Raw genomic sequence first — 18,205 nt, 5'->3', positions numbered from 1 at the left:
GGATGGGTTAGAAGACATTTAGGCCACATTGTCAGTGCCTATCAGGTTCCTCTGGATGTCTGACCACCATGCCTCTTGCTGTGTCCAAAGCCCACTCCCTCACAGATGCTGTCCATAAAACTCATCTCCCCATCTCTTCAGTGTTGGAGTCATAGATAAAGAAGGTTGAGAGGAAAAAGAGAAGTGAAATGACCCAGAAGAAGACAGGAAGAACTGACCAGGCAGGGAGAGGAGAGGAGTGACAAGGATGGGGGATGGGGGGGGGGGAGGTTTTAAGAGGAGAATCAAAAGACAGAAGAAGCAAGAGTAGAGGGAGTGAAATGTAGAGAACATAATCCCCAACCCCAGCAGGTGGTTATAGAAAGAAACAGGAGTGATGAAGAGGGAAAAGAGGAAGAAAGGAGAGGAATGGGGAGGTAGGCAGACAGCTTTGCTGTAGAAAAACAACATGAGTTAAGGCATGAGGAGAAATCCCCAGTACACATTCTGCTTTGCTGTTGTAGAGCCTGTTCTGGGAGGGACTTGGGACTGAAAGTCCTTCCCCTGAAGGAGATGGGTCACAGGAGTATCTGCTCTGGGGACACGTGACAGGATAAACTTACATGATGTGGAATGGAGGACCAGGGAAGTTATTAGCAATATACCCTCTATTTTCAGTCACTTAGATTGTGGTTGAAAGGGATAAAGTAGGAAACCAAAACAGTTAATGGAGACATGAATCTGACTGAAGCCTCCCCTTCTCTCTCATCCCCTAATCCAGTGAACACAGAGAGGATACTTGGACCTTCTTCCTTCCTCTGTCTTCCATCCCCTAATCCTCCTACTTTTGAACAAAGCTCTTGGGAAAATCTGTCTATATTCACCCACGTTAATGTCAGCTCTCCCACCAGAATCTGCTCTGACCTATCCTGAGCCTAATGCCCTATCCTGTCTCCCACAGAAGGGAGATAGTAAGTCTGCTGCCATTGAGGGAGAGACTCCAGAAAGGACCTTCAGCTTGGAACTAGAGCATGAGTACAGTGTACAGATTATGAACTCTGCCCTGGATACAAATCTGAGCTCCCTGGGTTCAGGAGTCAAGTGTCTCATTCCCCTGCCTCCATGTGTGTTCTGGCCCCACTCTTTCTTTTCCTTCTCCAAGCAGTGTTCATTCTTTCCACCTCACTTCCCTGTACCCATAGTTTGAAGTCCCTTGCCAGATCTAAAACCACTTCATCTCATCTCAGGTGCCGGCCTTAGTGCAGATGTTAGAAGATATAAGTCCTGCTTCAGGCACAGCAAGTGGACCTGCTTGGACGAGAACTTGATTGTTTGACTTCAAGCACTCTGTAGGTACCACTACTCCAAATTGCCTGTCCTTTTTGAGGATCAGGAGTGTGTCTTGTGTGTGCCCTGAGCAGCTAGAAGTATAGTTATTCCTCTCTGAACAGGCATCTCTTTAAAACAAAGCAATGTAGGTCCTCTAGGCACTATGGAGCAGAGAGGTAGGTTCCTCTTGAAGAAGTACAGCCTAAAGACTCCTGGGTGGCTCAGTTGGTTAAGTGTCCAACTTCAGCTCAGGTCATGATCTCACAGTCCATGTGTTAAAGCCCTGCATGGGGCTCTGTGTTGACAGCTCAGAGCCTGGAGCCTGCTTCAGATTCTGTGTCTCCGCCTCTCTCTGCGTCTCCCCCACTCATGCTCTGTCTCTCAAAAATAAATAAATGTTAAAAAAATTTTTTTTAAAGCAGTACAGCCTTTACTCTTGTGCAAGATACCACTTGCAGAGAAGCTGGTTCCAGTTGTTGGGGGAAGGCTGAAGAGAGGTTAAGGCAACAACTTGAATTCAAGGAACTTATGGTAACCTCAGTAAGAACTTCTTAACAGCCTGTGGTGTCCCTCAGCAGGACCAAGGAGGTCAGGCCCTTCGTGTGAACTGGAACCATTCCTCTTGATCTAGCAACCAAAACGTGTTATCCCAACAGGAAGCAGGGGAAGAAAGGGTTAATGGGTATAAAAGCTCCAGGGAACCAGTCTCAGATTCTTCTTACCCACTCCCAAAGCTTTCCTAATGTGCCCCCTGCCCTGCAAGAGACCAAAACTAATGATACCAACTTGTGCTCGGGTGTGGGCAGCAGGAAAGTAGTCAAAGACCCTGGTAATGAAAGAGCTAGCTGAGGCTGCTGGGATATTGGCAGACTGCATGCTCCTCCCAGCCTTGCATGTCTTCAGACTTGGAGGGGATCCAAGAATGATTGGGGCAGGAGAGGAGGAGGGGTTCTCTAAAGTCCCTCATGGGATATCTACCCCCTCCCCTAAAGCCTAAAAGCCCTGACCAGCTCCCCAAGTGTACAGAGCCCACAACCCACTGAGACTGAGGTGGGAGGTGAAAGGGGAATCTCTGTGACAGCAGTTTCCCTCTCTCTCTGAGTACTTTTGTCTCCATCTCTGCCTCAGCTTCTCACCTCCTAAGGCATTATTCACAGGCCACTACACTGATCTGCCTCCAAGTCTCTAGCAAGCTCAAAACTCTTAACACCTGTTTTTTTTCCCCCAACTCCTAGGCTAGAGAAGAGGGGGCAGGGTCCATCCTGAGGCAAGGGGAGGGCCCTGACTTTCCTCTTGTCAAAGCAAGGGTGGAGGTTGGGAAGCTCCACCAGAGAAAGAGCCATTCCTAAGGTTGGATTGGCTAACACACCCCCTGGTGGGAAGGCTGTTACTCTCATACTGTTAATGATTTTATCTTTCTTGCTCTTCAGATTAGAAATTGAGTTAACTCATAATTATAGTAGGATAAATATATGACAGTGACCATAAACGCCTTTCCTAACCTCCCTATCTAAAGAAAATTCTGTTATTCTTTATCCCAAGTCTTGTTCATATCCTTGGGATGTTTATAACCCTCTGTAACTATGTGAACATTTGCTTTCCCACTAGGAAAATCTCTATATATGAACGAGAGAAAGAATGAATGATGAGTAAACATATTATATGGGAATAAATCTACGGTGGGATAAAATATTCCTGCTAATATGATCTTTACCTGAAAGTATGGTGTAGGTCTCTATTAACAATAACCTTAATCAATATTCATAATGCCCCTACCTCTACCTCTCTACCCCTGGCCTCTGTCCTACAACTGTATCCACACGTGAGAGTTGTTGAACAAGTCTTTAGCTCTGTGTTAAGCACTGTGGAGAGAATATCAGTATGTTCAGGCAGTCTCTGCCCTCCAGAAGCCCACAGGCTAGTGAGGGAGGAAGAGAAGAAGAGGGAGGAAGGGAAGCACCACTGAAGACAGTTTGTGGAGAGTCAGCCATGGGAATTGGCAGCACAGGAGACTCTGGGGGCGGAGTGCTCCAGGGGACGCCCACTGCTGATTTCCTCAGCTAAGAAACCACCTGGGGTTATCTTCCTCCCAGGACTCTAGACATCTCCCTCTGAGGTGAAAAGCAGAAGAAGTTGGGACCCAAGGGGGTCTGTGGGTAGGAGGAGAAGTGGCGCAGGGGCCTGTAAGACACAGGCGGACCAGGGCGGTGGAGGGTGGCACTTGAGCTGACCCAGACCCCTTGAGCTGCTGTCACTGGGGACATGCTGGACCTGGCTAGGTGAGCGGACGTGGTGGCCCCGCGCTTCTCGGGGTCCTGCCTGGCCCCACGAGCTCAGCACCCCACCAGCCTCCAACCCCCAGCCCAGCGGCTTCTGATCTAATGCCTGGACCCCAAAAGGGACAGCGCAAGTGCTGTTTTCCTCTTCGCCTGTTTCTTCTAAGTCCTGTTTTCTTTGTCCCTGTAGATCCCTGCCCCATCACTCTGCTGGAGTGGAGACATTTCATAAGAGATGTGGATTCCACCAATTTAGCACCTTCTAGGCCTCAGAAGCTTTTCCATTTCTGTAACCCATGATCTCCTGTCCGCAGTGCCCTTGTCTGGGACAAACTTGTCCCACCCTTACCCTATAATTGCCTAATGACAATGTTTGCAACCTTTAAAGAACTCACTAAGATGTCAGGGCAACAAATGTTAATGATAATATCAGAGTTTGGAGGATTTCTCAGATTTTGATCACTGTTCATGTGTTATGAATTGAAAGTGTATTCCTAACTTACAGGTTGCATTTGAGTACTGTAAAGTGACAAAGTGTAGCACTTGCATTCACCTAAAACTGAACATCTAGTTTTTAACCAAAAAATAGTGATATATTGTTGTCATGGGAAAGACGAATGTTAGAAATAACAGGTGACTAAACTTGAAGTTATTAAAAGATTTGTTACAATAAAGTAAATGTTGGTTATTAAATGTTCTCTATAAAGAAATACTGTTACTCTTAGTAATATGGCATGTTTATGTAATATTTTGATTTTTATCTTAAATAATGACTTTACTCTTTTAATAAATTGACTCTTGTAAACTAAAAAAAAAAAAAGGAAAGAAAAAAAGATAGCTATGGTAACACTGTCACAAATGATAGCGTCAGAGGAAATAAATTACTTCTGAGGTGGATTATCCAGAAAGTCAGTGACAGGAGGTAACATTTAAATTGGACCATGATGACTGTGTAGGACTTCAGTAGTCAGAGACTGAGAAGTGGCATTCCAAGGAAAAGACACAGCTACTGGCAAGGATTTCTTGACTTTGGGCATCAATTGATATTGAACTTCTCTTCATCACTGGAGAGTGAACTGAAAGGACCAGTGAAATTCCAGGCAAAATTGCAGAAATTGGAGGCGTTAAATACAGAAGACCAGAGCCAGGTCCTGGGTCCCAGCTTAGCTTTTTTATCCCCACTTCTCCTACACCTGATCTTATTGAAGAGGTATACAGTTCAAATGGGACATTTTCACCATAGATATAAAGAATATATGGTAAACATATGTAACCATTATGCTTCCATCTATATGTCTCTTATCTCCTGTCTCCCCCCACTGGGTTCTTTATAAACAATGAAAGGATTTCTTACTCTCATTACTGAGAAGAGCACAAAGCACAGAAAAGCAGACACTGCACAAATAAGTTAGGTAATTTGCATTCCTGGGGAAAGGGAGAAAATCTCCTCTTCCATCTCCAGAGTCCATTTTCCTTCATATTCTGATACTATATGTCAATAATTATCTACATTTCCTTCTTCTCTGGAAAAGAGAGGTTGTGAAATGTCAGATGTGAAGTAAAGTTTGTCATAAAATCCCTCATAAAAGTCTCCCAAATACTGGCATTGAAAGGTGGAGGAGGAGGTTCCTGTGCTCTGTCTGCCTTCAAACCACTTGCTGGTCATACCCTGCCTGCTTCCAGGAACTTTGCTTCAGGTTTTCTAAAGAAGTAAAGAGAGAGAGTCAACTTCTCTCACTATCCTTGCTTCCATAAATGCCCATTGCTTTCTATGAAGCTAGTTTCACAAATTACTTGATTCTCACAATCTCAATTCTAGGTTCCTTCATTGGTAAAACTTTCATTTGTCCTCTTTCTGGGATGGCTCAAATAGAGAGTCCTACTTGCAAGCAAAGAAGTAAATAAAATGTCTTCTCTTAGCACCTTCCATGAGGGGTTCTAGGAGAGAGGAGGTGGTTCTATGAGTGGTGTGCATGCAAGGGCAGCTGTGTATTAGGCTAAAGTAAAAGGCAGGAGGGTATTGTGTTGTGGCTGCAAACTTCTTCTGATTGTAGCAGATTTCTAGGGCTCCAAGCAGCCCAGCATCTTAGCCATAATCTTCCCAGAAAGAAAACTCACTGAGGTTCCCTTGAGAGGTGATGAAAAATAAATGTCAGTTTTTGATACAAACACACCTACATGGCTGGGAGTGGAAGGCAGCTAATTCCTCATAACTGGCTGAACTCCTTCAGATTTGTGTACACACACAACACACACACCCCATAATCAGAAAGTCTAACAAATATGCTTGTTTGTAAATGTACCTAGAAAGCGTACCCCAACATTGCTGCATATTTTCACTCAAATTTAAACATAGTTCTAGATACTAGGCACATACATGATTTTCAATGAGGTGCTTTATGAATAATGTACCCAGCCTCAGGCCCTTTCCAATCTCCTGACTGCAGGGTGTGGCACAGTGAAGGTGAATGAAAGAATGTCTGAGTAGAAGCTTGCATGTGTCACCAAGTGTTTCTCCAACTACACTCCACAAACAAAGAGAAATTGTTTTCTCATGACTCACTATTTGGAATTATCCACTGCCCTTCAATTACCTCTATGCCATCAAGTGTCAGTGATTATCTACCCCTTTTTGAGCCACTACCCCACAGAGAGTATAGCTCAGGGCTGAGCTGCATGAGCTTTGCTCAAAATCAGCACTAATCCTAGCTTCACACTCACTTTGCACAAATTATTTAACCTCTCTAAGCATTAGTCTCAACTTTTGTAAAAACATAACGATGTTCACCTCATACAATTCTTGTATGAAAGAGGTGATTATGTAAAATATTTGGGTCAAAGTACAGGGCATACCACTCAGCCAATGGGAGTTATTACTTTTGTCATCATTTTGGGGGCATTGCAGATATAAAAGTCATACATGAAAGAAATGTTCTTTTCCCTTAGGAGATTTTTAAATCTCATCAGTGAGGTGAGATAAATACATACAGATGGGAAGGACATGAAAACCTAAAACTCTTACTTGACCCTAACATGCAACTTATTCTCCTAAATCCAAGCCCTGTTTTAAAATTTGCAACAGATTTCAATTCTCTAAAATTGGTTTTTCCTTCTGCCATTCATCATCCACATACCTCACTGCCTTATACATACAAAATGTCCACCCCAGCCTTTTATTTCAGGAGTTGACTGGAGAATTCTTGAGATGAAATAGATTTTGAGAGTTCATTTTGTACAGTACCCTTTTTCTGGACAGGGGCCCATCCGAGGCATTCCAAACCTAAGTGAGACAGCCATGTGCATGGCTGAGGAGTCTGCTCCCTCTCATCTCTCCTGGTCACTGTCCAATCTCAGAAATTCTTCCTTTTCTTCTACCTCTATCTGTCTTCCTTCAATATTGGCCTCTCTTTACACTCATTATGGTTGGGGATGAGGTACACAAACCTTCAAAGGCTGAAGAAAATTCTCAAATGCCCGCCTGGTAACACTGATGCATTGCCAATCAGTCCAGGTCTCTGTAATTATAGGTCTCATACATTTTGTTAGTAAACTTTTAAAAACTTCAAGAGTCCTCAAAAAGAATTGATTTAGTCATCTCATGCAGTCATCTTGTCTCTCCTTAAAGTTTTTGAAGGATGAAAATATCCTAATTTCCAGGACAGAAAGTTAAGAACTCCAATTTCAATATCCCCAACCTCCATAACCTCCTCAATTAGCATCATCAAGTTATCACTCATTTAATTAAGAGAAAGTACAACCCTGAGGCTCAGTGTGACTAATATGACCTCCCCAGTCCCTTTCAGGCCATCACATGAAGTAGGGGAAACAGAATTGGCAGCACCCCTGACCCACACGATTCTTGCCCCAGGGGAGCCCCTGAGGATCAGGCAGACTCCAGAGAGGGCACATCAGGCATTTTCCCTACGTGGGCAGAGTGACAAATCCTACCACAGTGACTAATGTGGGAGTCCTGGGGACAGGAGGGCAGCCAGGGTCTACACTTCCCTCTCTTCCCAAAATTCAATTTCCAAGCCTAGGCCCATTCTCTTGTGTTCCGAATACCAAGGTTTTCAGACCTTCCTTAGTGCTCATTTGAGGCCAGATGTCTATCATCCATCATCTAAGGCCAGTACTTCTCAAAGTGGAAACAGCATATAGATCACTTGGGAGCCTGTTAAAAATGTAGATTCTGATTCAGTAGGTCTGGGTGGGGCTGAGATTCTCATTTCTAACAAGCTCCCAGCTGACAGCCATGCTGCTGACCCATGGACCACAATTCAAAGTGCAAGGATCTTGATGACCAGAGTAATTGACACAACTGTCTCCCATTAAGAGTCTATCTGCCCACATCCTTCTGTCTATCCTCCAGCTGACACAAGAGTCATATCTCATCCCTTCCTGATTCAGGAATCTTGCTCCAGAGCACAATACACAATACAAATCTGTTCCATTATTTCCCTTCAAATGTGAAACAACACATCCCTCACCATATAGCCTGAAAGGTTAGGAGAAATTTCAGTACCAAAGAAATGTTTAAGGCTCAATTCAATTTAACATGAGTTTATTATATACTCATTCTGTTCCTGGCCCCCAGCTGGATGGTCAGGAGGAGTGAATAAGACACACTTACAACCTATGATCTGCAATCAGGGAATAAAATAAATAAATAATCACAGATAACTGTGGTATATTATTTTTTTAAGTTTCAGCTTTATTGAGGTATAACTGACATATAAAACTGTAATATATTTAAAGTGTACTTTGTAGTGATTTCATATACACATACATTGCAAGATTAATCACTATGATTTCCACACTGTGAAAGTATTAATGATGATATTTTAATCTAAATGTTTAAATTATGAAGGTTGTCACAGATCAGGAATCTGGAGTTCTCTCTTGTCCGGCAAGAGAGTGGACACAGAAATGAAAATGAGAGAGGCTAATGTCTATGGGGAGACAAGAGCCCTGAATAAGGGTCCTTTCTCCATGTTTATTAGGATCTTGAAAACTTAAATACATGATGGGCATGCAGAAAGAAACAATAAAACAGTCATCATTAACTTGGGTGTGAGAGATAAAGGGTCTCAAAAGCATGCGGTGTTAGAGGTTAGGGTCATAACATCTCGGGGCCACGCAGACGGCCATTTCCTGCAGGCACTGCATCTGGCTATCTGACTTTTATAAGGACTAAGATAAATGGAGCATGCTATCCTGAGAACGATAAGCCACACAAGATTCAATTACAACCTATGTACCATTGGCTGTTCTTGGACTCTTTCGTCCTGTTAAAGTGGCTTTCCACTTCTAGCGGTTCTCAGATGCTTTTGTCCTGTGGAAACGTGGCTTTCCACTCTATGTTGTGTTCTACTTAATGGCTAGCCGTGGGCGCTTTCACTTTGTGGCATTGGCTTTGGGCCCTAAGCCTTTATAACTCATTTATGTAAGTGTAAGGAATTCTTGAACCTATTTCCCACATAAAAGGCACTTTGTTTTTTTCCCTTCATCTTTACATGTGGAGAGGCTTCAGCTGGAGCTTTGGTTTTCAAAGTGTGGTCCCTGGACCACCATCAGCAGCATCACTTGGTAACTGCTAGAAGTACAAGTTCTGGGTCCCACCCAAGCCTACTGAATTCCAAACACTGGGAGCAGGGTTTGCACAAGCCCTCCAATTGAGGTGGCAGGAGCTGAAATTTGAGCCATCACTAAGCACAGTACTATTCCTGGCCTCTCTCCACACCCTCTCTCATTGAGAATTTGAGTAGTGAGTTGAAGAGACAGCTGTGAGGATGCCCAGCTCAGCCCCTCCCAGTTTTGTGTTGGTTTTCTTTATTTATCCAGAACCAACTTGTCCACAGGATACTTGCATTCCAACTTGCTCATACAAGGAAAATCTGATAAAAGCAGACTGTCTCTTGTGGTGGGAGGCAGGGTGTGCTCAGCACTACCTGTGAGGAGTAAGTCTGTCTAATTTAATGATGTGGGCTTAGCAAACCAATTAGGCTGTAGCTGACTGTTTAATAGTATGTCTCTATGTCTTGATTATCACTTGGTTTTAAACACAGGCAGGGGAATTGGGGTATTATTTATTGGACTTCTACAGCACCAACAATGGGCTTCAGTGAAAAGTGGGAAGGATGCACATTCAGATCCCACACAGTAGAGACACCTAAGGGAGAGAATAAAGGACAGAGGAATCAGAAGTCCTAGAATTTTTAAGGAAATGGAACTTTATAAATAATAACTTCTGACCTCTTGTGTTACAGATAAATAAGCAGAGCACTGAAGTAATTGAGCAGCTTGATCAAGGTCACATTGCTAATTCGTGGTGGAAACAACACCAGAAGCCAGGACACCTGGGTCTCAGCTGTACACTTTCAGAGCAGGTGGACCAAAGCAAGAAACAGTACAGAAAATTAAAGCCCAAGAATTCAGATATCACCAGGTAGAAGAACCAACCACAGCAATTTTCAGCATGGGTAGTGGGTTCAAAGACAAAGAACTTTGTGCTAAGAGGAAAGTTCTGGCTCTGATCCACCTGTGCATGTTCTGTTGCCCCCTCTCACAGCCAGGCTCAGGCTACACTCTATGTTCAGTGTGCTCTGAACACTACTTCATTTCTTGTGCTTTTCCAAGTGTTGTTCTCTATGCCTGAGTCCCTCCCTCCTGCCCACATGTGACAAAATCCTATCCATCCTTGTAGAGAGCCCACTCAAAGGCCATTCCTCTACAAAGTCTTCTCTCATTTTACTAGTCACTGTGCCAGCCACAAATGATCATCCTGCACGCTGAATTCCGAAGACACTTTATTTGTATATTCTTTATGACAACACTTTGCACTTTGTGTTACAGCTATGCTTTACCCCTTATATTAGAATATGTGCTCTATAAGGTCAGAGGCTGTATTTCATTTTTCTTTCCACATATCCAGGGTTTGATAAATAATGCTGCAATAAACATAGGGGTGCATCTATGTTTTTGAACTCGTGTAACTAAAAGGTTTTGCACTGAAAAGGAAACCATCAACAAAACAAAAATGTCACCTACTGCATGGGAGAAGATATTTGTAAATGATACATCAAATAAGGAGTTAATACCCAAAACACATAAAGAACTTATACAACTGAACACCAGAAAAACAAATAATCCAATTAAAAATATGGTCAGATGACCTGAATATACATTTTTCCAAGAGACATATAGATGGCCAATAGACACAGGGAAAGATACTCACCCTTACTAATCATCAGGGAAATGTATATTAATAATACACATAAGTTGTCACTTTATAACTGTAAGAATGACTAAAATAAAAAAGACAAGAAAAACAAATGTTGGTCAGGATATGGAGAAAAAGGAACCTTCATGCACTATTGGAAGGAACGTAAATTGGTTCAGCCACTACGGAAAGCAGTATGGAGGTTCTTCACAAAATTAAAAATAGATCTACTATGTAATCCAGTAATTCTGCTACTGCATATTTTTTAAGTAATCTATAAACCCAATGTGGGGTTCTAACTCACCACTCTTAGTTCAAGAATCACATGCTCTACTGACTGAGCCAGTAAGGCACCCCACTGCTACCAGATACTTTGACAAAGAAAATAAAAATATTTTTTAAGTTTTTTAAAAAATATTTTTATGAATTTTTTAATGTTTATTTATTTTTGAGAGAGAGAGAGAGAGAGTGTGGGTGGGGAGGGGCAGAGAGATAGGGAGACACAGACTCTGACTGTTAGCATAGAGCCCAAACCGGGCTCAAACTCACAAACCATGAGATCATGACCTGAGCTGAAGTTGGATGCTTAACCGAATGAGCCACCAAGGCACACATTTTTAATAATATTTTTAAGTCAGTGAACAGACACAGGCACAATTGAAAAGTAGATAAGTAAAAAAAAAAAAAAAATTAGGTACTGGAACTACAAACTTCAAAGTTTACAGTTTTGGCCCTAGCATAAGTATGGTTAGAGGCCAGGCTGTACTGACTGGATTGCATAGCTGAAGTACAGAGCAAACCCAATCAACATCCAGACACCAAATTGGGCCCAGGTGGCAGCTGACACCTGCATCATAAGGTAAATATTCATGAAGATGCTCAGTAGTGGGAGGAGAGGCACAGCAGGGACCTTAAAGTGAAAGGGACTGGAGCTCTGTGGCTGTCTCCAGATGATCCCAGTGATCCCAGTGATGAGCACCAGGAGGAGCACAACCACTGAAATCCACGCTAGGTTTCCAGAAAGCAGAACTGGCCACTGGGCCAGAACCAGGCAAAGAAGAGTGAGCAGCAGAACAAGCAGTGAGGAGCAAACATAGACAACCCGGCCAGAGAGTGGAGTGGGGGTGGGGCTGCATGGAAAAAGTAGTCCCTGTAGAGTCAGCCTCTCTGCTGCAGGTCCGTTCTCCTCCTGCATCTCTGCTTCATTTCCCCCATTCCTCCTCTCAGGCTGATACCTGAGGATGAGAACACAAATAGCAACCATGGAGTAAGATATCATGGACCCAATAAACATGAGGTCCACAACATCAGTGAGTCCAAAGAAGTATGTCATGATTGCTGCAATAATCATAAAAATAAAATAAATTACGCGGTAGAAGTATCTCCAACTGAGGATCTTGGTAAGGACAGGGAACAAGAGTCCATTCACTGCCATATCGTATAAGAGGTCATAGATGGGGCCAATAAATTGAAAGATATTTCCAAAAAAACTAAAGAAAAATCCAAACAGTACAATATAGTAGGCAGGAGCCCAGCCAATAAAGAGAAATGCCTCAGGCAAGGTGCTCCCAGGTTGAAGCTGGTAGTAAGGTACCATAAGTGGAAGGGCTAACGAGATACCAAAATACAGCACAAAGAGGATGAAGACTGAAATCACAAAGCTCCTCGGGATAGAATGTTGGGGGTTCTGGGCTTTTTCAACTCTGCTAACAATTTTCTCAAAACCTATAAATGCATAGAAACAGGTAGCTGCTCCACGGAGAATCCCCTCGAAGCCGAAAGGCACAAATCCTCCATAGCCCAGAGGGCCCAAGCTTGAGGTGTCATTGAGTCCAGCCTTTACATAGTCCTCTTCTGTGAGCTTCCAGTTGTGCAGGTCCCCCTTAATGAAGCCAACGATGATGACAAAACTGAGAACCAAAATTTTCACCAACATGAGCACTTTGGCAAGTGAGGAAGTTGAATCATACCAGAAATACATGAGAAACCACAGAAGGAACATAAAGATGAAGCTTATATGGTCTTCTCTAAGGTAGTGGGAAACATGCGGTAAGATAAATTCTTGCAGTGTCACACGCAGTGACTCAAAAACTAAGAACATTACATGGAAATAAATGACTGCATTAGCAACAAGGGAGAGGATGAGGTTCCAGCCAGTGATGAAAGCCCAAAGCTCACCTATAGTGACATGGCTGTAGAGAAATGCAGAGCCAGAATGGGGAACCCAGGCAGTAATCTCTGCATAGCACAGCGCAGCCAACATTGAAGATAGGCCAGCAATCAAAACACAAATCACAAAGGATGGTCCTGCTTGATTGCTGACCACCTCACAAGCCAGGACATACACACCTACACCCAGTGTGCGGCCCGCACCCAGGGTCACTAAATCCAGAGTGCTCAATTTTCTCCGTGGGTCACTCTCAGCCACGTGTGCCTTCAGCTTACGTCTGCGTACCAGTTTTTGACCAAATCCATGAAATGTCTGACACGGCATTCTAGCTGGAGTTGAAGACTATTCCAGGATCACAGAGCTGTAGCAAGTCCAGGGTGCAGAGTCTGGGATCTGGTTCAGTGAGGCTAAGTTTAGCAAAGTTGAGTTGGGGCTGCCGAAGTCCCTTCCTCAGGTTTCAAAGTTGCTGCTTTGTATTTCATCTGGTATTTGATAGCCCTTCATAATGCCTAAAGAAACAATAAATATTTACCGAAATGAGTTGGTGTTCAACCAACTAAAGAAAGCTCACAACCACAGCTCAGAAGTCACCTGTTGCAGCCTGAGCATCACAGAAACTGAAATCAAAGAAAATCATTAAAAAAAAAAAATCAACACTGCTTTCCCCTCAGAAAAGCATCAAATATCTCCCAAAATTCTCCTTTTTACACACTACATGACAAAATCCCCTTTGGATTCATCTAACTAATGGAGCTTCATGTACTAATAAAGCTATAGGACACAAAAGGGCATGAAATTCTTGTGCAATAATTTACACATGGGATGTTTGTGTGGTGCTTGAGCATAAGTTATGACACATTAATTCATGAACTAGCAGGCCTTGTTGCAGTTACAGAACCATTTCTTAAGTATCATCTGAGTTTAAAATACAAATATTGGTCCCAGTGTCTTGAAACTCTTTGACCCGAAATCAGTTCCCAAGGTCAGATAGCCACCTTTCTCCCCATTTTGCATCATCCTGTCCAACCCTTCCCTTTACCCATCTAGGCCCACAGGGGGCGCTGTGAGAAAAGAGGAAGAGGGAGAAAGAGGCAGGGCCTTCATAACTAGCTGCAAGAACGACAGGAACAGGCTGTCTGGTGATGAAACACTAGAGTAAACAGGTGCATAAGCCAACCAAGTGTCCATTACTAAGGGAGAAGAGTCAGAAAGGCCATTTTGTGAATTCTGACATTCAGTAAACCTCACCCAAAGCAACCAGGCAAAACTTACTATAATCTACAATTATGAGAGTATGATGGGTAGGAAGGAAAGAAGTAAGTCACCTAGCTCAGTTGCTCACAACCAAAACAATTCCTTCTGTCTCCTCCTCCTCTGGGTTCCAGTAAAGAAGATAACCTCACTTCTGCAGGAACTGTGCTCACTGGTCACACTATCCTCTATAAACACCCTGAGCCATCTGTGATGTCAGCTGCTAGCACCTCGAGACCCTGCCCTGCTCTGTGAGCTTATATTAAAACACTAACTTGTAACTTCCTATTAATTTTCCACTATAGTTATTTTCCACTCGCTCAAACCATGGTCTCAATATGCCAAAGATATTTTCCTAATGAAGGAACCCTACATATGGTTCCTCCTTCCCCCTCACCACTGCTGCTATTCAAACGGCTGCCTCCTGAATTGGAGCAAGACTCTGATGAGCAATTCACAGCAATGCCCCCAGAAATGAGTAGTGGAGAACAGAAAAAACAAAGTCATACAGCCCCCACTCTCCTCACTTCTCAGGCTTTGGTTTTGAGAGAATTTTAGGAAATGTTGTCAGAGGGTTCTGAAGACAGAAAGATCACATCAGAATTGAACAGTCTTCTGTACAGATTATCAAAATGAATCCTAATGTTGTGGGTCAAAGCTTCTGTGTACAAATCCATCTAGACTCCTTATTAACCACCCACCAGTGGCAACCAGTTCCAAGGTTACGATTTACTAAGAAGCACACAACATGGACAGTCAATACTTAACTCATGGAATCTTTCTACACAGTGAATGTTATTGATGTGCACCCCCCCACCCCCACCCAGGCTTCAAACCCTTCAGTGTTTCCACTGCCCTCCCTGCTAATTTCGTCCTTCAGCATCTGGCCTGTGCTAATTCCTCCAGGCTCATCCGCTGCCCACTCCCTGCTCCAACTGCAAAATTCTACACTTACCCTGTTACCTGTCTCTAATGTCCTCTTGTCCCCTGCATTTAGCTAACCCCCACTTCTCTTTCAGTTCCCGGCTCAGAAGTTGCTGCCTCAGACAGCCTCCCCTGACCTTTATGCTGATCTTCCTGTGTGTTCTCATAGCACCCGGGCTTCCCCATGTGTCATTTATCCTAATGTATCAGAATTCCAGCTAATCTGCCTGTGTCCTCTATCAAAGTGTTAGTTAGATGCTCAATAAATACGTGTTGAACTAATACACAAACTGAGAATAGAAACCTGAAAGAGAGCATAATCCAGAATTCCTAGCTAATTGACTTTGAGATACATGCTTTGTAGCCAAACAATATTTATAATCCTGAATTATGTAAAAATATAAATTGTATTACCTTCCTTGTAGAAGGCAATGAAAATGAAAGTGTGAAGGAAAAGGAAACTGATGAACCTTGCCTACACATCATTCATGGCTGGTATAAGCCACACAGGGTGACAAAGAATTGTCAATTTTTTTTGAAGGCATCATGCTCAGGCCCTGTAACCTAGGCAGGATATTCTAAGGCCGAGGCTCTCACTTTGGGGGACAGAGACAGGGATGACGAAGACTGGGAAATATTTTCATACTTCATATCCAGTCGTTCTGGAGATTCTTATCCACTAGCCCTATCCTTCCCATGGCTGCTCAAAACCACCTCAAATGACAAGAAATTGTCCTCATATCAAAGAGAAGAGATTACAAAAGCTTCCTTCACAGGAAAGCAGCACAGTTTAGCAGATAGGAGTAAGGCTCTGCTGATACATGGTTCAGGTTCAAATCAAAACTCAACCTTGTACCAGCTACTCTGGACAAATTAGTTACCCTCTTGCTGCTTTGGTTTCAATAGCAGTCAAATGAGAGTAAAAGTTCCTCAAGGGTAATTATGAGGCATGAGAGAAATGATGCCTATAGAGTAATTAGCACAGTGCCTAGCAAACAATATATAATTAATATAATCTACCTAATGTTTATTATTGAAACCTGATGCAAACTGCCAAACTTTGAAAATCAGTTAGTCTTTATAAATGTCCGGCCCCCAAATCATCCACTAAAATTCAAACTTGTTAGCTCGTTCTCGTGAGACAATGAAAACAGCTTTATTCCATATATTTTGCCTTGAAAGCTAAGTACCCTAATTAAACACCCTCATACATGGTGCTAAACACTTGGAGGTCCTAGGATTACTGTGTTAGTCCAGACATCAAAAAAAAAAAAAAAAATGCAAGCCTCAAACATCACCCCCATCAGCATCATCATCAATATTTTCCCCTATTGATGTCTCATCTTATTCCTAGAAGGGGCAGTGCTGGGTACTGTAGTGCTAAGAGCAAAGGACATTATGTCAGAAATTCTGGATTTGAGCCTTGGTCCTTCCACTTCACTATATAAACCAGGGTTATTTTATTGATCTCTCTAAGCCTCAGGTTTCCTCAACCACAAGGAACCTTACTTCACTTCCCTTACAGGATCCACATAAGAATTTGATGAGAAGATACAAAATATCACCCAACACTGGTGGGAGTGTAACTGGGATCACCATCCTGAACCACAATTAGTGGAATTAAGAATGCACACACCCTCCCACCCTACCATCTCTCCCTGAGATATACACCACAAGGGAACTCTCTCCTGAGTCCGTAAAGAGGCTTATATAAGCGAGTTCATCACAGGACTGTTTCTGAATTTGGAGCTATGCCAGCCTCTGTTACTAGAGGAATGTACAGGTAAAATGTGCCATATGTACACAATGAAATATTACATAGCAGTCAGAAACAAAGTAGATTAAAGATAACAACATGGGTAGATTTCAGAAACAATGTTAAGTAGCAAAGTAGAAGCAGGACGAGGTATACAACACAATCACATTTATATACATTTATAAAACACCCACAAAGTGCTGCATATTTGTCAAGGATACACACATACCTGTTAAAAATGTCACGTCATTCCTCTGATAAAATCTTCCACTGGTTTCTCTTTTCATTCAGAGGAGAAGCCAAAGTCTGGATTTACAATAGCCTACAAAGCCCTACAGTATTTGTCAGTGACCCACCTACTACTCAGCCTCAGTTTCTCCCTCTTCCCACTTATTTTTCTCTAGCCTCCTAACCATGCTGGACTCTTAACATACCAGGCAAGACCCTACCTCAGGGCCTTTGTACTTGCTGTCCCTATGACCATACCACTTCGAACCCAGATAGCCCCATGGTTGCTCACTTCACTAAATTTGGTAAAATAGCACATGTGTACCACAGCCTTCCTTAATCACCACATATAAAACTACAATCTGTTCCTAACCACCCAGCCATACCTTATCCCCCTGCCCTCATTTTCCTCATAGCACTTGTCATCATTCAAGGTAATATATGTTGTACTTAATTGTCTATTATTTGCTTCACACTAAAAGATGTAATTTCCATGGCAGCAGGGCATTTTTACCGTTTGGCTCTTGGCTATACTCCCCACATTACAACTGTGTATTTGTAGAATGGATGAATGTATCCAAATACACATACAGAGCGTGGATTGGAAGAGCATTTGTTAAATACACTAAAGCAGGTGCCTCCAGTGAAGAGGGGAAATGAGAACAGAGATCAGGATGAAAGGGTAAAATAAAATGCATTGCATGCAAAGGGGTCTGACAGGAAGCAATGATGCTAACAGTCCATGGCTGAGGGAGGGGTTGATTCCACTCTGCGCACTTCAGATTCAACAAGGAATTTATGAGATAATGTTGTGGGAGTTAAGTTGAAGGGTAACTGGATCCTGTAATTGTTAGGACATGGAGAACACAGAGAAGAAATACCTGCTAGAAAGAGGGTGGAGAACAAGGGAAGATGGGGCACTCCTCCTACCAGTTCCTTCTGAAACCATTTCCCTTTTCCCAATTTCTTTCTCCTTCACTCCTTCAACTGTCTCTGGAGGCTCCTTACTGGGCACTAAGGATGCTTGTACCACATTTCTCCCTCTGTGGAACAGTCCTCAGCCACCTCCCTCC

The 18,205-nt window shown here is 42.9% G+C and overlaps 2 protein-coding genes across 2 annotated transcripts in view; both read right to left on the bottom strand.

Moving 5' to 3' along the window:
* The window catches only part of LOC131519889 (cationic amino acid transporter 3-like), a 184,947-nt gene that overhangs the window by 90,440 nt on the left and 76,302 nt on the right, over window positions 1–18,205 (bottom strand). The window lies entirely within an intron of this gene.
* LOC131519901 (cationic amino acid transporter 3-like) overlaps window positions 11,292–18,205 on the bottom strand; it is a 48,219-nt gene continuing 41,305 nt past the window's right edge. The window contains exon 2 of the mRNA XM_058743470.1: window positions 11,292–13,482. Within this exon, the coding sequence (XP_058599453.1) occupies window positions 11,552–13,297 (1,746 nt within the window). The 5' untranslated portion in view covers window positions 13,298–13,482 and the 3' untranslated portion in view covers window positions 11,292–11,551. The remainder of the gene's footprint in view (window positions 13,483–18,205) is intronic.

Source organism: Neofelis nebulosa, chromosome 8 (assembly GCF_028018385.1).
Source record: "Neofelis nebulosa isolate mNeoNeb1 chromosome 8, mNeoNeb1.pri, whole genome shotgun sequence".
In the NCBI taxonomy this organism is placed as follows: Eukaryota; Metazoa; Chordata; class Mammalia; order Carnivora; family Felidae; genus Neofelis; species Neofelis nebulosa.
This window is presented reverse-complemented; position numbering and strand designations above follow the sequence as displayed.